Genomic DNA, 15,884 nt, shown 5'->3' with positions numbered 1-15,884 from the left:
TTTCATTTAAAAAATTTGAAGTATCATGGTAATTTTTATTTTAATCGAAACAGTTAATTTTGCAATGTTGAAAATTATAAACAAATTCTTATTTTCTAAATTTCTTTTTGAAGATCGGTTGTTTTTGAATTTGAATAATTTTGAAAAATAAAATCCTTAAAATTGACGTTGCAACGAGTCGTTGAAGAACCGGTATGTCCCGTTTGAAATATGCGACCCGCGCCCAGTTATTACGGTCGAGTGCCCGTACTACATGTACTATGTATTATGTACTTTGTATTTTCCGTCCAACAAAACGAAACGGTAATTATTGGTGGTAGGGTACGCCTCACCGATTTCAATGAACTTGAGATATGTTGTCAAGGCCAACAGCCTTAGTAATTACTGCCCATATAACCGCCTCTTGACATCAATTTCAGAAATATGTGCAACAATATTTTCTATCCTACTCGATGTACTTTTAAAGTTGCGGAATAAAGAGTGACTGCAAAAAGTGCTTCTTTTGGAGTTTTTTTAAGCAAATTTTACGGGAAATGGAAGGTCATGATGACACATTGATGACAGACAAATATTACGTTGTCAAATAATACGTTGGGCATATGCTTATTGTTAGTTTCAGAGATACACTGACTCAAAGTAAAAATGCTACCGTCAAATAACTTATTCGATGCAAGTTACAAATTTGTAGTCAATATTTCTCTATACTACTTGTTCCCGATGTAGGCTTAAATTTACATATTTTAAATGGTTGATTTTAACCCATAGCGAAATAAAAATTTCGCTACTATATGCTGAATGAAATTATTTTTATGTGCCATATGGTTATAGCGACGTAAGGTCACATCTTTACTATGTTGGCTAATAGCTGTTTGTCAACGAAATCGTGGATATATGACTACAGCCATAAATTGTCAAGGCAAAGTGTTATTTAATTGGTTTAACTAATTTTAATCATATTATTCGCGATATAAACCGGAAATATGAAAGAAAAAATTAATTCGTGTTTAAACTTTGAACTTTATGAAAATATTTAAGATTGGAAGTCGTAATAATTATTTATAAGCTACGAACTGAGTAGGAACTATTTTCTGATCATCTAAAACACGTAGGAACTAAATTTTGGTCAATTTTTGATCGTGTAAGAAAGTACCATGAAATTTTTAACTAATTTTGAATATTATTTGAAAATGAATTGTGATATATTGGAAAGTACGTAATACTCGTGTGATAAATCCACGTTATCAGCAAAGTTCCTTCTGTTAAACGCAATAGTCACTGGGCCAAATATATTCATTGGCTCACTTTATATTTTGTTAATAAAGTTGAAAAAGATATATTATATTTTTTTACTGGCAGTATGCATACGTACTTAATTTATATCCTTTAAAGTTTGTTTTAAATCTTTTTCATTAGACTTCTTATAAGAACTTTTCTTCTTACATGATATTTCAAATGGAGTCCAATTCTTGTCTAAACAAACAATTAGATACTAATTAAGAGTATTAACAAAACTTATTTCAGTACTATAATATAAAATTAAGAATTTTTTTAATTATGCAATGTTCTAACTTGTTTGTTATTGAGATCATGAAAGAAACACACTTCATTTCGTATTTTTAGTTACTATAATTCTATTGATTAAAATAACATGCAATCGTCACACCGTTGTCCTTTTTCTTACATACACATAAAAAATGACTTATATACACGAAATGTGGCCGGATATTGAAAATGTGCAACTTATGAGACAGAAAATGACGACAGAACATTTTATCAACATACTTAACGTGAATATTTACGTCCTCCAAGTTCACGTGTGTAATCTTGCGTTAAATCAGTGCGTAATCTCGAAAAAAATTCCGCGACTTTGCCAAAAGTTGACTAAGTCCTCGTATCCATCCAGTCATCCATCTCTTCGTGGCTAAGACACGCTCTGAGAACATGTATGTTGACGACAACCTAGAACTATGAATCAAAGTTATTTACACTCGATGAAAAGCAATCTGTAACAATAAGATAACAAATAACAATCTCAGGAAAAATGGTTGCTTGAAAAATGGTTAAAAAACGAACAAATGTATTTCTCACAAGGATCTCTATTGGAGCTATTGAACAGTAGTCGGTAGAAACGGGGAAAAGAGACGTCTATTCGAACTACTTGCGAACGCGAGAGTTGTTCTGAAATATGGGATAATAATCGGTCGAAGGAAGTCATTCGAGCATCACTGGTAGTAGCCAGCATTTGGAACATCCAAGTTCATTGTTCGGGCTAACATCCAAAGATCCACCATCGATCCTCTATATCCGTATCAGCCATCCAAAATAAATTTGGCGCACAACCAAGGAGTCACGAAAGTACCGTACATCAGAGTGGTTAACTTGAATTTTACGACTTCAAAGAGGAAGCCAATTTGCGTGACTCGACAAATATATCCTATAAAGCCTCAAAACAATATTTTCCTCCTGTCTCTTCTTTATGCACAAAACTATACGACTATATAATGCTTCGTGTAATTGTTTTAGGTCATAATTCCGTTACTAGTGCACTTACAGAAAAATGTTAAAGGAAAAAAGTGAATGGTTCAAAGAATACTACGTTTGTGATGCCCATATTTTTCCTATAAGTGTAATACTACATGTGCAATCAACGATTACGTTGTTTTTCTAAATGGAAATAAAATTCTTTGCACTGAAATAGTAAAAAATTGATAAATTCATGAGACATTTTGAGTATTTGTTTGTATCGAAAAACATATTCAAACACTTCTCCATTATTTTTTACATATCTTAAACTTTTTAACTTGTTTCTACAATTGAGTTTTTAGTTATTGTTACAGAATCTAATCTTACCTGTTTTTCTAAATTTTTTACAACATTTGCAAAGCGTTTGACTATCTCTTTTTGTAGAAACATTTATGTAACATATCAATGATCAAAAACAAAAATATGAACAAGCATTTTTTTACCATTTTATTCAAATACTGTTTTCAGTAGAATGACAAGTAGAATCAATCCATGTGAAAAATGCATTTTCATTAGAAAAATATATATTTGTCGATTTCGTATGCGCCATTGCACATATATGAAAAACATGTACTTACGTGTTTCTTTCAAACATAGTACTTTCTTAGTCCTTCACCTTTTCTCTTTGATATTCTTCGTAATTACGTAAACTACTTTTTTAATTTAGAATATTTCAGGACTATTCTTTTTCAGTGTTTGTAAGTATGAATTCGGTAATATGTCGTTGGACACATACTTTCGAATATATAAACTTTAATACAATGCAAAAAGAAATTTAACATTTTTACCCGAATTACTAGAAAAATCTTCTCAATCCGTCTATTGAAATATTATACTGTAATTTTAAAATTACGTATCAGAGCATCATCCTACTGAAAGTATCTTAGCCTTTGTCGTGTAAAGGTTTGTGAATTAAGAGGGAATATGCACCTGGGATTTCTTTTACACGGTGAAAGCGTATCCGTTTTAAAAAGCGCAAATTATACCAAAATTAATTTACTATATATAGGATTTGGAGGTTTTCCAAGAACATTCGAGAAAGTCCTCGAAGTCGGAATTCCTCTAGTGGCGAGGGTGAGAATGATGGTCGCTACAATTATATTTTTGTTTGGTATTATGAAAATACAGAAAAAAAACAAATTCAACATATGCCTTTAAAGTTACCTTGGGGTAATCCAAGCTTGCAAAGATAAAAAGGTTTTGAAACATACAAAACTCAATGTTTCCATTGCAAGATTCTGTAAGCTGTATTCCGATGGACTCCTGTTTTCCTTGATGTCTTTCTTAAACTAATCCGGGGTTTGGTTGTAATAACACGAAAGCTTGTTGCATTTCATTCCTTTCAGCAGTTTGAGCATTCTGTCGGCGAAGTTTTCTACGAAAAATTCCACTTTCTCGTGATTTTGACACGACACGCTCGATCGTTTTTGCTTAGAACAGATGCCTATTAACATATATTCCAATATCCAATATTGCTGCTTGTTGAAATTTATGCCTTTTTGGCTTAATTATAACTTCTGGTACTCACTGTGTTATAAAATATATTCTTGTTCGACATATGTGTTTACATATATGTGGCTACAACAGTTGACTACGTAATAATTAGGAAATGAAGACGGGTCTATTTTGATAATGAACAATATATATAATAAATGTCACTGGTACTGACGAAGATCAAACTACGTTGTTGATCTTTACTGAATTATTACCAAGTGTCGCGATTATACCATGTATTAAATATCCTTGTTACATCGACTCTTCACTCGCGGACATCTTTCTTACTGAATATGTGACTACAGCTAAATAACTACATTTATGCTCGCGATAGACAACAGCTGATAATAGTTGATAGGATATGTTGCGTCCCGAACACTGCAACTCGCTCGTGGAGTTTCACGGGGTTGTAAGGCCCGTTACGCTGATGCGGCAATGCTGCTTGGGATGCGGCCTACTCTAACTTGATAGAGGTAGACCTGGTTGGTGTTGAACTGCAAGGAGTTCTATAGTAGTAGATAGTCTCCTGCGCTGAGTGTTGGTGGGTCTCGATTGTTGATGTTGTGGTCGTGATGGAGTTTAGAGAGAATCTTGATGTGGTCGTGATGGAGGTTTTACTGAGAATCCTCTTGTGAATGCCTTGTCGGTAGTTTTATAAGGATCGACTGTTTTCTCATTGGTTGGTATGATATTGGGGGTGTATGCTAACTTCAGCGTCTTTCGGTGGTGATGGTTGTTTAAACATTTGGGTTCTTATGCCTGTCGTCTAGAGAATAATATATGGGTCCTTGTCACGGTTTATCCTGTCGGTGGTTTAGGTGACGCTGAGCATGTGGAAGCGAAGGGACCCTTGCAATAGAGGCATAAAACAGGCCTCCACTTGACGTGAGACATTGCGATCCTAGGGCCGCAACAGGCTAATAATATACAAATAGACCAAAGATCGAAGAAGTCCCTGCTTACATGTTTTGATATTTCTTATGTAAGATGTCTTCCATTTCTTATAAAGAATTTATATTATTCTTCCATTTGTTATAAAGAATCACTCTTGTGCTCATTTATTTATTTCGCGTATATGTCATAAGCCTACGTTTTACAATATTAATCGTAGGAAATCTTTTACTATTAGTAAGAGATAAAGATTTCTATAATATTACTGTTAGTCGGTCCGTAGACTCGAGTATGGATACTGAAAGAACAAAATTCTTTACCATATTTCTGTGGATAGAAATGAATAACAATATCTTCCACGTTTTTTACCAATTGATAAATTAATATATTTAGATAATAATATTTAAATATTGACAACAATTCTAAATAAACTATTTTAAACACAAAAATTGTCTCTATCTTGAAAATTCTTTTCTCTCTCTCTCTCTCTCACTCTTATTAACTCATGTTTACTATATGACGATTCTCACGTAACTGTTTCATTCTGGCACATTCTTTTAAACATTTTTTATCAATATCCACACTAGATTCCACTCGCATATATTATATTTATATCATACCAAATGACTTTCATTTATTCTACCTCAATACCATTCAAACATATAAAACAAACACTGCTACTCTCATAAAACCAATACTCACAATTTCATCTAACCTTTTGACCCTCATCTGAGATGGATAAATATATAGATAATTGATCATTGTATCAGGATATAGTTCATTCCTCTCTAGTCAGTGTGTACTTATATCTTGCAATTTATAGAAGAACTGCACTCCTGTAAAAGAATTGCACTTCTAAAAAAGGCTATATCTCTAAAAAAAATTGTACTTCTGTAAAAGTATCCAGTCTATCATTCATTTAGCGTACTTTGTACCTCCGGACACCAAACTAACCAATTGAAAAAAACAATGACCTTGAACAACGATCCAACAGTACCTAACAGTTGTAACTCTGGGCATCACTCAATTAACCCCTTGGTTACTGTGGGCGCCTATAGGCGCTTAGAAATTTTGCGTTTGTAACACGAAGGTCGCCTATAGGCGCTCGGCGTAGTTTGGCTTTCTGACACGGAGGGCGCATGTTTTCACAAAAATGGCGCACATCGTAACTCAATTCCTGCCGTATGGTACGGTCATTACGTATCAAAATCTGCTGTAGTCAAGGGGTTAATCTACAAACTTATGACCCTGGTCCACGATCCAACTACGTCAATCGTGGAGTTTTGCTGTAATCTCACACGCTTGTGTGTCTTCTGATCTATGCAATCATCTTCGATCATCCTTTAGTCTCACAGCTTCCCCAACTCCGTTCTTCGTAACGCGGGGAATCCATGACCCCTTTCATCGAGACGTCAGTTGCCTCGGTACCTTCACCCTTGATCGTCTGTGATCAGTCACGTTCGTGATCAGTCTGTTCTTTATACCCAACAACATAATCGTTGAAGCACATTCAGGCTCTTACCGTACACGTTACTTCCCGTTACTCTTACTTCGAATCACCATGGTCACAACTCTGAATAGTGATCTATACTTTAATTTTGGCGATTATAAGTGACAATTTATTGAATTTTTCCTCGAAAGAACCCGCATAGTTAACGTGAATAGCGTGAAAAGGGATTGGCAGCTTTTCGATATTAACCAATTTACACTGCTTTTTCCCAGCTGTACGTCTATAATATATGAAACTGTAAATTTGCATCTAAGTAATTAATTCAGCTTAATACGCTTTAGTGTTTTCTCTACATTAAATACTCAGTGTCGCCATGGCATAGTCAATATATCTGGAACCTCGCGTTTTTCGATACTGCCCCACTGTTCTTTTATCCGTTAATATATTTTGTTATTCTTCAGACCATATTTCTTAGCACGTTCGCTACCACGCGTGACATACCCTTGACATTCTAAGTTTTATCCAAGGCTCAACCTCACATATCTGTGACAGAAACTGAATTTCAATCCCCGGCAAAAAAGTAGGTGCAGTTTTATTTATTCACATCGGAGGTGCTTTTGCGTAGTGTAAATAATGAGAGATTATATCTACTCCGGTATTATAACACGTTTTCCTTAATTATTGTAATTCTTTACAGATTTACCGCTGCTAACATACGAGTTACTTTTTGTTCAAGGTAGGCTGTGTTAGCGACTTTTTCTTTGAAAAAGTGGTGATGGCGAATGTGCTAAAATAGCTTCAGTCACCGACCTTCGATCATTGACCCCCAGGATCTTCACATGAGCCAATTTTGTCACTCCTCGACTTTCGGTGCTGAAAGTAAATTCTCACACCTGTCACTACTACCGTGCCTTTCAAGTAACGAGTCTTTCTTTGAAAATGTTGTCCTCGAAGCATTATAATCGGTCACTGCTTTGAGAAGAACCCCTAATGAATAAATCCGAAAATATCGCAACGCGAATACTACCGTCATCATTTTTAACTCGTACGAATGATAATGTCGTTGACCCTCCATTCTTTGTTTGTTAAAATAGGTAACAATAAACGTGTCACCGTTTTCTTTTCGTTGCGTAAGTATTGCTCCTACTCCTAATGAATTCGCGTCTGTATGCAATTTCAGATTAAAAATTAATAATACCGTTCGCGATTTTCTTTTTATTTTCTTAAAATTGACTGTTTCTTTCTCAATGTTACTCAATATTTTTCCTTGTTAATCGCGTAATTGCTTTTGTAATTGTCGCGAAGTCGCAGACTAACTTGGTTAGTGAAGAATCTGGCTAATTATAGAAATTCTCGCACTTTCCTATTCATCGTTGGTCGTCTCATATGCTTCGCAGCCTGGATCTTTCGTTGACCAGCTTAAACAGTTTCCTCGCTAATTTTTCTCCTGAGATATTTAATCTTTATTTTCAAACAGGAGTACTTTTCCAGTTTCTAAGTCAGTCCACGCGCTCGTATAGCATCTAATACCTTTTTAGTCTTTCTATAATCTTTCTATACCCCCCTCAACTGTGCGCGACAGTGTTATTTATTTATTTATTTAATTTACTGGACTATACTCATTAGTATACAGCGACTCCATGCAAAGTCAAATACGATAATCAATAAATATACGATAACGTGTTTAATAAATTTGCGTAACCATCTCAGATTCCGTTTTAATTCTGAACACGAAACATTTTTTAAATTATATACACATTTTAAAAACACAAACTTATCTACTTCTGCACTTTCAATTTTTCGTAGGAGCATACAGATTGATATTACTCAGAAGTTACGGACGATGAATAATTCCATTTAAACTCTTGTGTAGATACAGTAGATTAGCTATAATTCTGCGAGAGTTCAAAATAATTATAAAAATTCATATAATTCCTTATTCGATTATTATAATACGCAAATCTTAAAATTTTGCGTTGAAGGCCTCCTATAGGACCTCTACGTGTAGCGTGATTTGGAAATCAAATCACTGAAGTATATTCGAGTTTGAGTGTAGCCATACAGTATAGAATTTTAATAGAGCGAATACATTTGAAGTCCATGGAACAACGCTTTATAAACTCGAGAGATTTATAGGAACTATGTATAATGGGTTGAATATGAGGAACGAAGCTTTAATTAAAAATGATGTAGTATTATGATGTCGGCTAACTACGAGAGAGCAATGCAGTTCTTAAGTGTTCCTGAAACATTGTGCATCAGCCATTGGGACACAGCCAGGATATTCGTCAAATCAAACGGCATTCTTATAAACCATAATTTAGTCACGATCTAGTCGAGTAAAATACTCGTAACCTCGTAGCTGATAAATCTGATCATCAATTCATGAAATTTTTTTCCCGCGTAATAACGTTAAGTTTTCGACAATCTTTTTCGCTTACGTAATCGGGCTCACATATAATGAATCCGAGCCTCTTACAATCCTATTATCCATTAGGTTCTGAATAATTCCGCGAACGATGTGCTTTTCAGGTTCTGTAAGACGATATGAGTGATACATCATCGCTTTCGTTAAATCATACATCAAAAATGACACTTAGCAACGAAATTCCTCGATCAATGCGATATATTTTCTTTGCACCTTTTCGTCAATATTACCGAATTGTAACCTAACGTTCCCAGTCACATCGCAGATTCCTACCTCCATTTTTATAGTCTGTCTAACAAGATCAGACACCGCGTAAGATCGGTGGGTAATCAAGACAGGGCCACCTTAATTTTCAGGCCTTTATACGTATATCTGCCGATGATCGCGAAGAAAATTTTATCTAAAATTGACCTGAAATTAAAAATATAAAGATAGCAGCGAAAAGAATTTTCAACAACCATACCTGAGGTGTGAGAGAATCAACCGATAACAGCTCTAATAACATAAGTCACGGTAACTGATCACGCGTATTTCAAGTTGCGAATTGAGTGAGTTTTCCCCGATTATTATGGTTTTAGAATACGTCGAAGACAACCGAATTTTCCTTTGCAATATTTTTGGGTTGGCTTTAGTGTCTAAAATATTAGCCAAATCCCATTCTTACTGCTGCATAGAATTCAGATATGATTCACATTCGTTTCTTTTTCTTCCATTAGTCAATCTCTCGAAAATCATCTATCTAAATAAACGTCTTGGTATGATATTGAAGCGCAGACGATAAAGCGAGAATTATTATATAATAAAATAATAAAAGTAAATCGTGAATTTTCTAAGATTAGACATTTTTATCATTAATCGTTTGCGGTTGTGTGTCAAATTAGATTCAATATGTTGATTCATTCGTTTCTTTCTAGTATTTGTATATTAAAAAATATAAGAATATAGTCTTCTGTGTTTTAATTTACTTTGATGAAAATACACCAACATAGATACGTTATTGATTATTTAAATAAAAAATTAGAATCAAATTTTATGTAGCGTTTCCAAGTTGCTACTTGATTATGAACCAGTTGGAATAAAGTGTCGAATTCATCTGGGACTGCAAAGAGTTAAAGTATATCACGTGTACTTGATGAAAGGATTTATATTGAGGAAAGGGCGGATATTAACTGGTAATTTCATTGTTGGGCGTTTCTTTATTTAGCTTGCCTCAAGCAACTCTGGAGCATCCGAAAGAATCCTAATTGCGTTTTGCAGTCACCTTTTATGCTATTCGCCTTTCTCTCTGACGACTTCCTCACATTGTAGACATTGTTACGAAAGTGCACTGACATCATGCCTGAATATCGAGGAGTGAGCCTAGGTATATAAATGGTGTTTTTAACGATTGTTTGGGATACCGACACATCTGCAGAACATATCCTAAAGTTTCTCAAATTTTCACTGGTAAATGTCCACTATAAACCTAAACTGTCTGAAAACCTGTCTAGTTTAACCCAACTCACTCATTCAATAAATATACTCTTACATTTATATCAGGAAAGATCAATATACATCACTATACATTATACATATATGTATGAAAAAGGAAAATGGTAAATGATGTTTATGTATATCGATATATGCATATGTTTATTAGAATGTGCTTTATTAGGATTATTAATAGGATTTTATTATTTAATTAGGATTATTAAAACGATTTTAATATTTAATCTTGAAACGATATTAACACGAAGTTTATGAACTACTTTAATGATAATCTATGATTTTTATTTTTAGGCGAATTAGGAGACTACGAACCTAAAATTCACGAAGGAAACTACATTTCCGAGCACAAATTACTGCTTAAACAGACGGAGGTTATCGAAGAAAAAGCTATGAAACTACATCAAACAGAATTGAAGGGATTCACTCCGGAGCAAGCGGAAACTCACTTCCTTAGATTAGCATCGCAATTGGATACATATGCTGTTGATCCACACCCTGTAAAGGTAAGCTTCGGAAATACTTTCATCCTTTTAATTCATTTTCTTCTAACACTTCGAGGACGATGTCTGTGTACTGTACGAATTCTCTTGACATCTAACATTGTCTAGAGAAATGTTTTAATATCTATTACACTATGCTAAGTAGAAATATTGCTAATTAATTTTGCAAATTGGATCTCTTCGAAAAATATATGAAAGTTACATTTGATCTTAATTCATCTTAAAACCCTATATTACGCAAAATATAGGAAGCGAATTAGGGATCATACTTCATCCTTGAAGGCTTAAAATGTTTTTTTCTTGTGAGATGTTTTTGTGCTTTTATAATTTTTATACTTTCTTTGTTATTATATATGTAACATTGGAACTACCGAATTGTACCTATTTGTAGTATAGATATAATTATAATTCGTGCTAATAATAATTACAATAGTATGGTGAAAATAACACAAATAAATATATTGTTATATTTTCAAGTAAAAGTTCACGTTAAATTTGTCAACAGCGGTTGCTTATTTTCAGTAATTGGGAAATAGAATGGCCGTAGATAGTTACTTCCACTCGTTAAATTATTAGAAATCAGTTAAATGATTAATAAACCTAAAAGGAAAGTGTGAAACGGATAAAATTATTAACATTTCAAGAATTTTTTTACCGGAAATCTTGTTTATAAATATACCCCGTGTCATACTTAATTTAACTATTAAAACTGTGGCGGCTAGGATACCTCCACTATACCCTTGTCGAAGGACAAGCATGAATTATCGCGGGTAGTTTCCTTTCTTTTACTTTCTGTATATTTCTATTTTTGCCCAAATTCGGTACGAGCCTGATTATCGGAATACATTTGCCTTCTGATTTCCCTTTCCATCCCTGATGTTTCTTTCAAGAATTTGCCTGGGCCGGTTGCGCAATTTCTAGCCAATCCCGGGCGACCTCTTCATTTTCTATTGTATTGCCCTTTCCCGCTGTTTCTGCTTTCCCTCGCAAGTCCGATTTTTCTCTTGGGAATCTACAGTTCTTTTCTCTCTTTACTGTCTCTCTTATCTTTTCCTTTACTCATAGACATAAGCATAGATATTGTTCGAAGCACTCGAAGTATCCAAAGTTAATCGAGTTACGGCAACTCAGATAATTGGTTTTTAGCCCATCGGTAGTTAATTGGTCGTTGACCAATCTGAAGTCTTACCCCGGGTTTGCGAGCAAGTGCGTTTGTCTCTTGCAGTTCCGCGTTATGAAACGATCAGTATCTTCAGATCGTTAACAAACATCCAGTGTCAAATCTGTGTGATTAGAAACGAATAAATTGTTATCGTTATTGTTGTTGATAACGCGTGTGTACACTTCCAATCTGTCATTCTATTCCTTACGAAGTAATTTTAAGAAGCTTGCATTTCTTTTTCCTTTTATTAGTAAATTTAGTAAATCATAAATATTAATTATAAATACTATTTTTTAAGTAAAGCTTCAACTAACCTACTATATTATAGGAGGTGTGGTTTGGGGAACCGAAGGGATCGCATTATAATTAACCGTTTGAGTCCCAGAGGGTTTTGAAAAAACACTGTCGAGGTACCCCAAGCAGCGCAATCGCGCTGCCTTGAATTTTCAACAACCATACCTGAGGTGTGAGAGAATCAACCGATAACAGCTCTAATAACATAAGTCACGGTAACTGATCACGCGTATTTCAAGTTGCGAATTGAGTGAGTTTTCCCCGATTATTATGGTTTTAGAATACGTCGAAGACAACCGAATTTTCCTTTGCAATATTTTTGGGTTGGCTTTAGTGTCTAAAATATTAGCCAAATCCCATTCTTACTGCTGCATAGAATTCAGATATGATTCACATTCGTTTCTTTTTCTTCCATTAGTCAATCTCTCGAAAATCATCTATCTAAATAAACGTCTTGGTATGATATTGAAGCGCAGACGATAAAGCGAGAATTATTATATAATAAAATAATAAAAGTAAATCGTGAATTTTCTAAGATTAGACATTTTTATCATTAATCGTTTGCGGTTGTGTGTCAAATTAGATTCAATATGTTGATTCATTCGTTTCTTTCTAGTATTTGTATATTAAAAAATATAAGAATATAGTCTTCTGTGTTTTAATTTACTTTGATGAAAATACACCAACATAGATACGTTATTGATTATTTAAATAAAAAATTAGAATCAAATTTTATGTAGCGTTTCCAAGTTGCTACTTGATTATGAACCAGTTGGAATAAAGTGTCGAATTCATCTGGGACTGCAAAGAGTTAAAGTATATCACGTGTACTTGATGAAAGGATTTATATTGAGGAAAGGGCGGATATTAACTGGTAATTTCATTGTTGGGCGTTTCTTTATTTAGCTTGCCTCAAGCAACTCTGGAGCATCCGAAAGAATCCTAATTGCGTTTTGCAGTCACCTTTTATGCTATTCGCCTTTCTCTCTGACGACTTCCTCACATTGTAGACATTGTTACGAAAGTGCACTGACATCATGCCTGAATATCGAGGAGTGAGCCTAGGTATATAAATGGTGTTTTTAACGATTGTTTGGGATACCGACACATCTGCAGAACATATCCTAAAGTTTCTCAAATTTTCACTGGTAAATGTCCACTATAAACCTAAACTGTCTGAAAACCTGTCTAGTTTAACCCAACTCACTCATTCAATAAATATACTCTTACATTTATATCAGGAAAGATCAATATACATCACTATACATTATACATATATGTATGAAAAAGGAAAATGGTAAATGATGTTTATGTATATCGATATATGCATATGTTTATTAGAATGTGCTTTATTAGGATTATTAATAGGATTTTATTATTTAATTAGGATTATTAAAACGATTTTAATATTTAATCTTGAAACGATATTAACACGAAGTTTATGAACTACTTTAATGATAATCTATGATTTTTATTTTTAGGCGAATTAGGAGACTACGAACCTAAAATTCACGAAGGAAACTACATTTCCGAGCACAAATTACTGCTTAAACAGACGGAGGTTATCGAAGAAAAAGCTATGAAACTACATCAAACAGAATTGAAGGGATTCACTCCGGAGCAAGCGGAAACTCACTTCCTTAGATTAGCATCGCAATTGGATACATATGCTGTTGATCCACACCCTGTAAAGGTAAGCTTCGGAAATACTTTCATCCTTTTAATTCATTTTCTTCTAACACTTCGAGGACGATGTCTGTGTACTGTACGAATTCTCTTGACATCTAACATTGTCTAGAGAAATGTTTTAATATCTATTACACTATGCTAAGTAGAAATATTGCTAATTAATTTTGCAAATTGGATCTCTTCGAAAAATATATGAAAGTTACATTTGATCTTAATTCATCTTAAAACCCTATATTACGCAAAATATAGGAAGCGAATTAGGGATCATACTTCATCCTTGAAGGCTTAAAATGTTTTTTTCTTGTGAGATGTTTTTGTGCTTTTATAATTTTTATACTTTCTTTGTTATTATATATGTAACATTGGAACTACCGAATTGTACCTATTTGTAGTATAGATATAATTATAATTCGTGCTAATAATAATTACAATAGTATGGTGAAAATAACACAAATAAATATATTGTTATATTTTCAAGTAAAAGTTCACGTTAAATTTGTCAACAGCGGTTGCTTATTTTCAGTAATTGGGAAATAGAATGGCCGTAGATAGTTACTTCCACTCGTTAAATTATTAGAAATCAGTTAAATGATTAATAAACCTAAAAGGAAAGTGTGAAACGGATAAAATTATTAACATTTCAAGAATTTTTTTACCGGAAATCTTGTTTATAAATATACCCCGTGTCATACTTAATTTAACTATTAAAACTGTGGCGGCTAGGATACCTCCACTATACCCTTGTCGAAGGACAAGCATGAATTATCGCGGGTAGTTTCCTTTCTTTTACTTTCTGTATATTTCTATTTTTGCCCAAATTCGGTACGAGCCTGATTATCGGAATACATTTGCCTTCTGATTTCCCTTTCCATCCCTGATGTTTCTTTCAAGAATTTGCCTGGGCCGGTTGCGCAATTTCTAGCCAATCCCGGGCGACCTCTTCATTTTCTATTGTATTGCCCTTTCCCGCTGTTTCTGCTTTCCCTCGCAAGTCCGATTTTTCTCTTGGGAATCTACAGTTCTTTTCTCTCTTTACTGTCTCTCTTATCTTTTCCTTTACTCATAGACATAAGCATAGATATTGTTCGAAGCACTCGAAGTATCCAAAGTTAATCGAGTTACGGCAACTCAGATAATTGGTTTTTAGCCCATCGGTAGTTAATTGGTCGTTGACCAATCTGAAGTCTTACCCCGGGTTTGCGAGCAAGTGCGTTTGTCTCTTGCAGTTCCGCGTTATGAAACGATCAGTATCTTCAGATCGTTAACAAACATCCAGTGTCAAATCTGTGTGATTAGAAACGAATAAATTGTTATCGTTATTGTTGTTGATAACGCGTGTGTACACTTCCAATCTGTCATTCTATTCCTTACGAAGTAATTTTAAGAAGCTTGCATTTCTTTTTCCTTTTATTAGTAAATTTAGTAAATCATAAATATTAATTATAAATACTATTTTTTAAGTAAAGCTTCAACTAACCTACTATATTATAGGAGGTGTGGTTTGGGGAACCGAAGGGATCGCATTATAATTAACCGTTTGAGTCCCAGAGGGTTTTGAAAAAACACTGTCGAGGTACCCCAAGCAGCGGAACCGCGCTGCCTCTAAGTGTGTACTAGAAGACTCAAGCAGCGCGATAGCGCTTCTTCTATTTTATGTCGAGATGTTCCAAGCGGCGCGATAGCGCTTCGCTTATATTATGGCGATGATTGGCCAAGTGGCGCGATAGCACTTCGACCCGACAGTCGGTGACGCGCGCTCAGCTAAGAACGCTCGAAAGGTACTGGGTCTTCTCGACATGAAATCTGAACAGCGCGATCGCGCTGCTCGGGACACAAACGGTTAATAAAAGACCTCTTATCTCAAAAAATTTATTCTCCACCCGTCAATCTTTTACTCGGTCGAGAGTCGTCAACGAACTGTCACGAGACACGTGTGCGGAGGTGGAACGATCGAGAGCGATCACG

At 34.5% G+C, this 15,884-nt stretch overlaps 1 protein-coding gene across 1 annotated transcript in view; it reads left to right on the top strand.

The window, feature by feature from the left end:
* Positions 1 to 13,923, top strand: part of LOC108553156 (FERM domain-containing protein 5) — a gene marked incomplete at its 3' end in the record, with an annotated part of 321,248 nt that extends 307,325 nt beyond the window's left edge. Inside the window, exons 5-7 of the mRNA XM_017907954.1 lie at positions 10,566 to 10,777; positions 12,954 to 13,104; positions 13,712 to 13,923. Of these exons, the coding sequence (XP_017763443.1) occupies positions 10,566 to 10,777; positions 12,954 to 13,104; positions 13,712 to 13,923 (575 nt within the window). The remainder of the gene's footprint in view (positions 1 to 10,565; positions 10,778 to 12,953; positions 13,105 to 13,711) is intronic.
* Between the last annotated feature and the right edge of the window lie 1,961 nt (positions 13,924 to 15,884).

This window comes from Eufriesea mexicana, unplaced genomic scaffold (assembly GCF_001483705.2).
Source record: "Eufriesea mexicana isolate 0111107269 unplaced genomic scaffold, ASM148370v2 scaffold14, whole genome shotgun sequence".
In the NCBI taxonomy this organism is placed as follows: Eukaryota; Metazoa; Arthropoda; class Insecta; order Hymenoptera; family Apidae; genus Eufriesea; species Eufriesea mexicana.
This window is presented reverse-complemented; position numbering and strand designations above follow the sequence as displayed.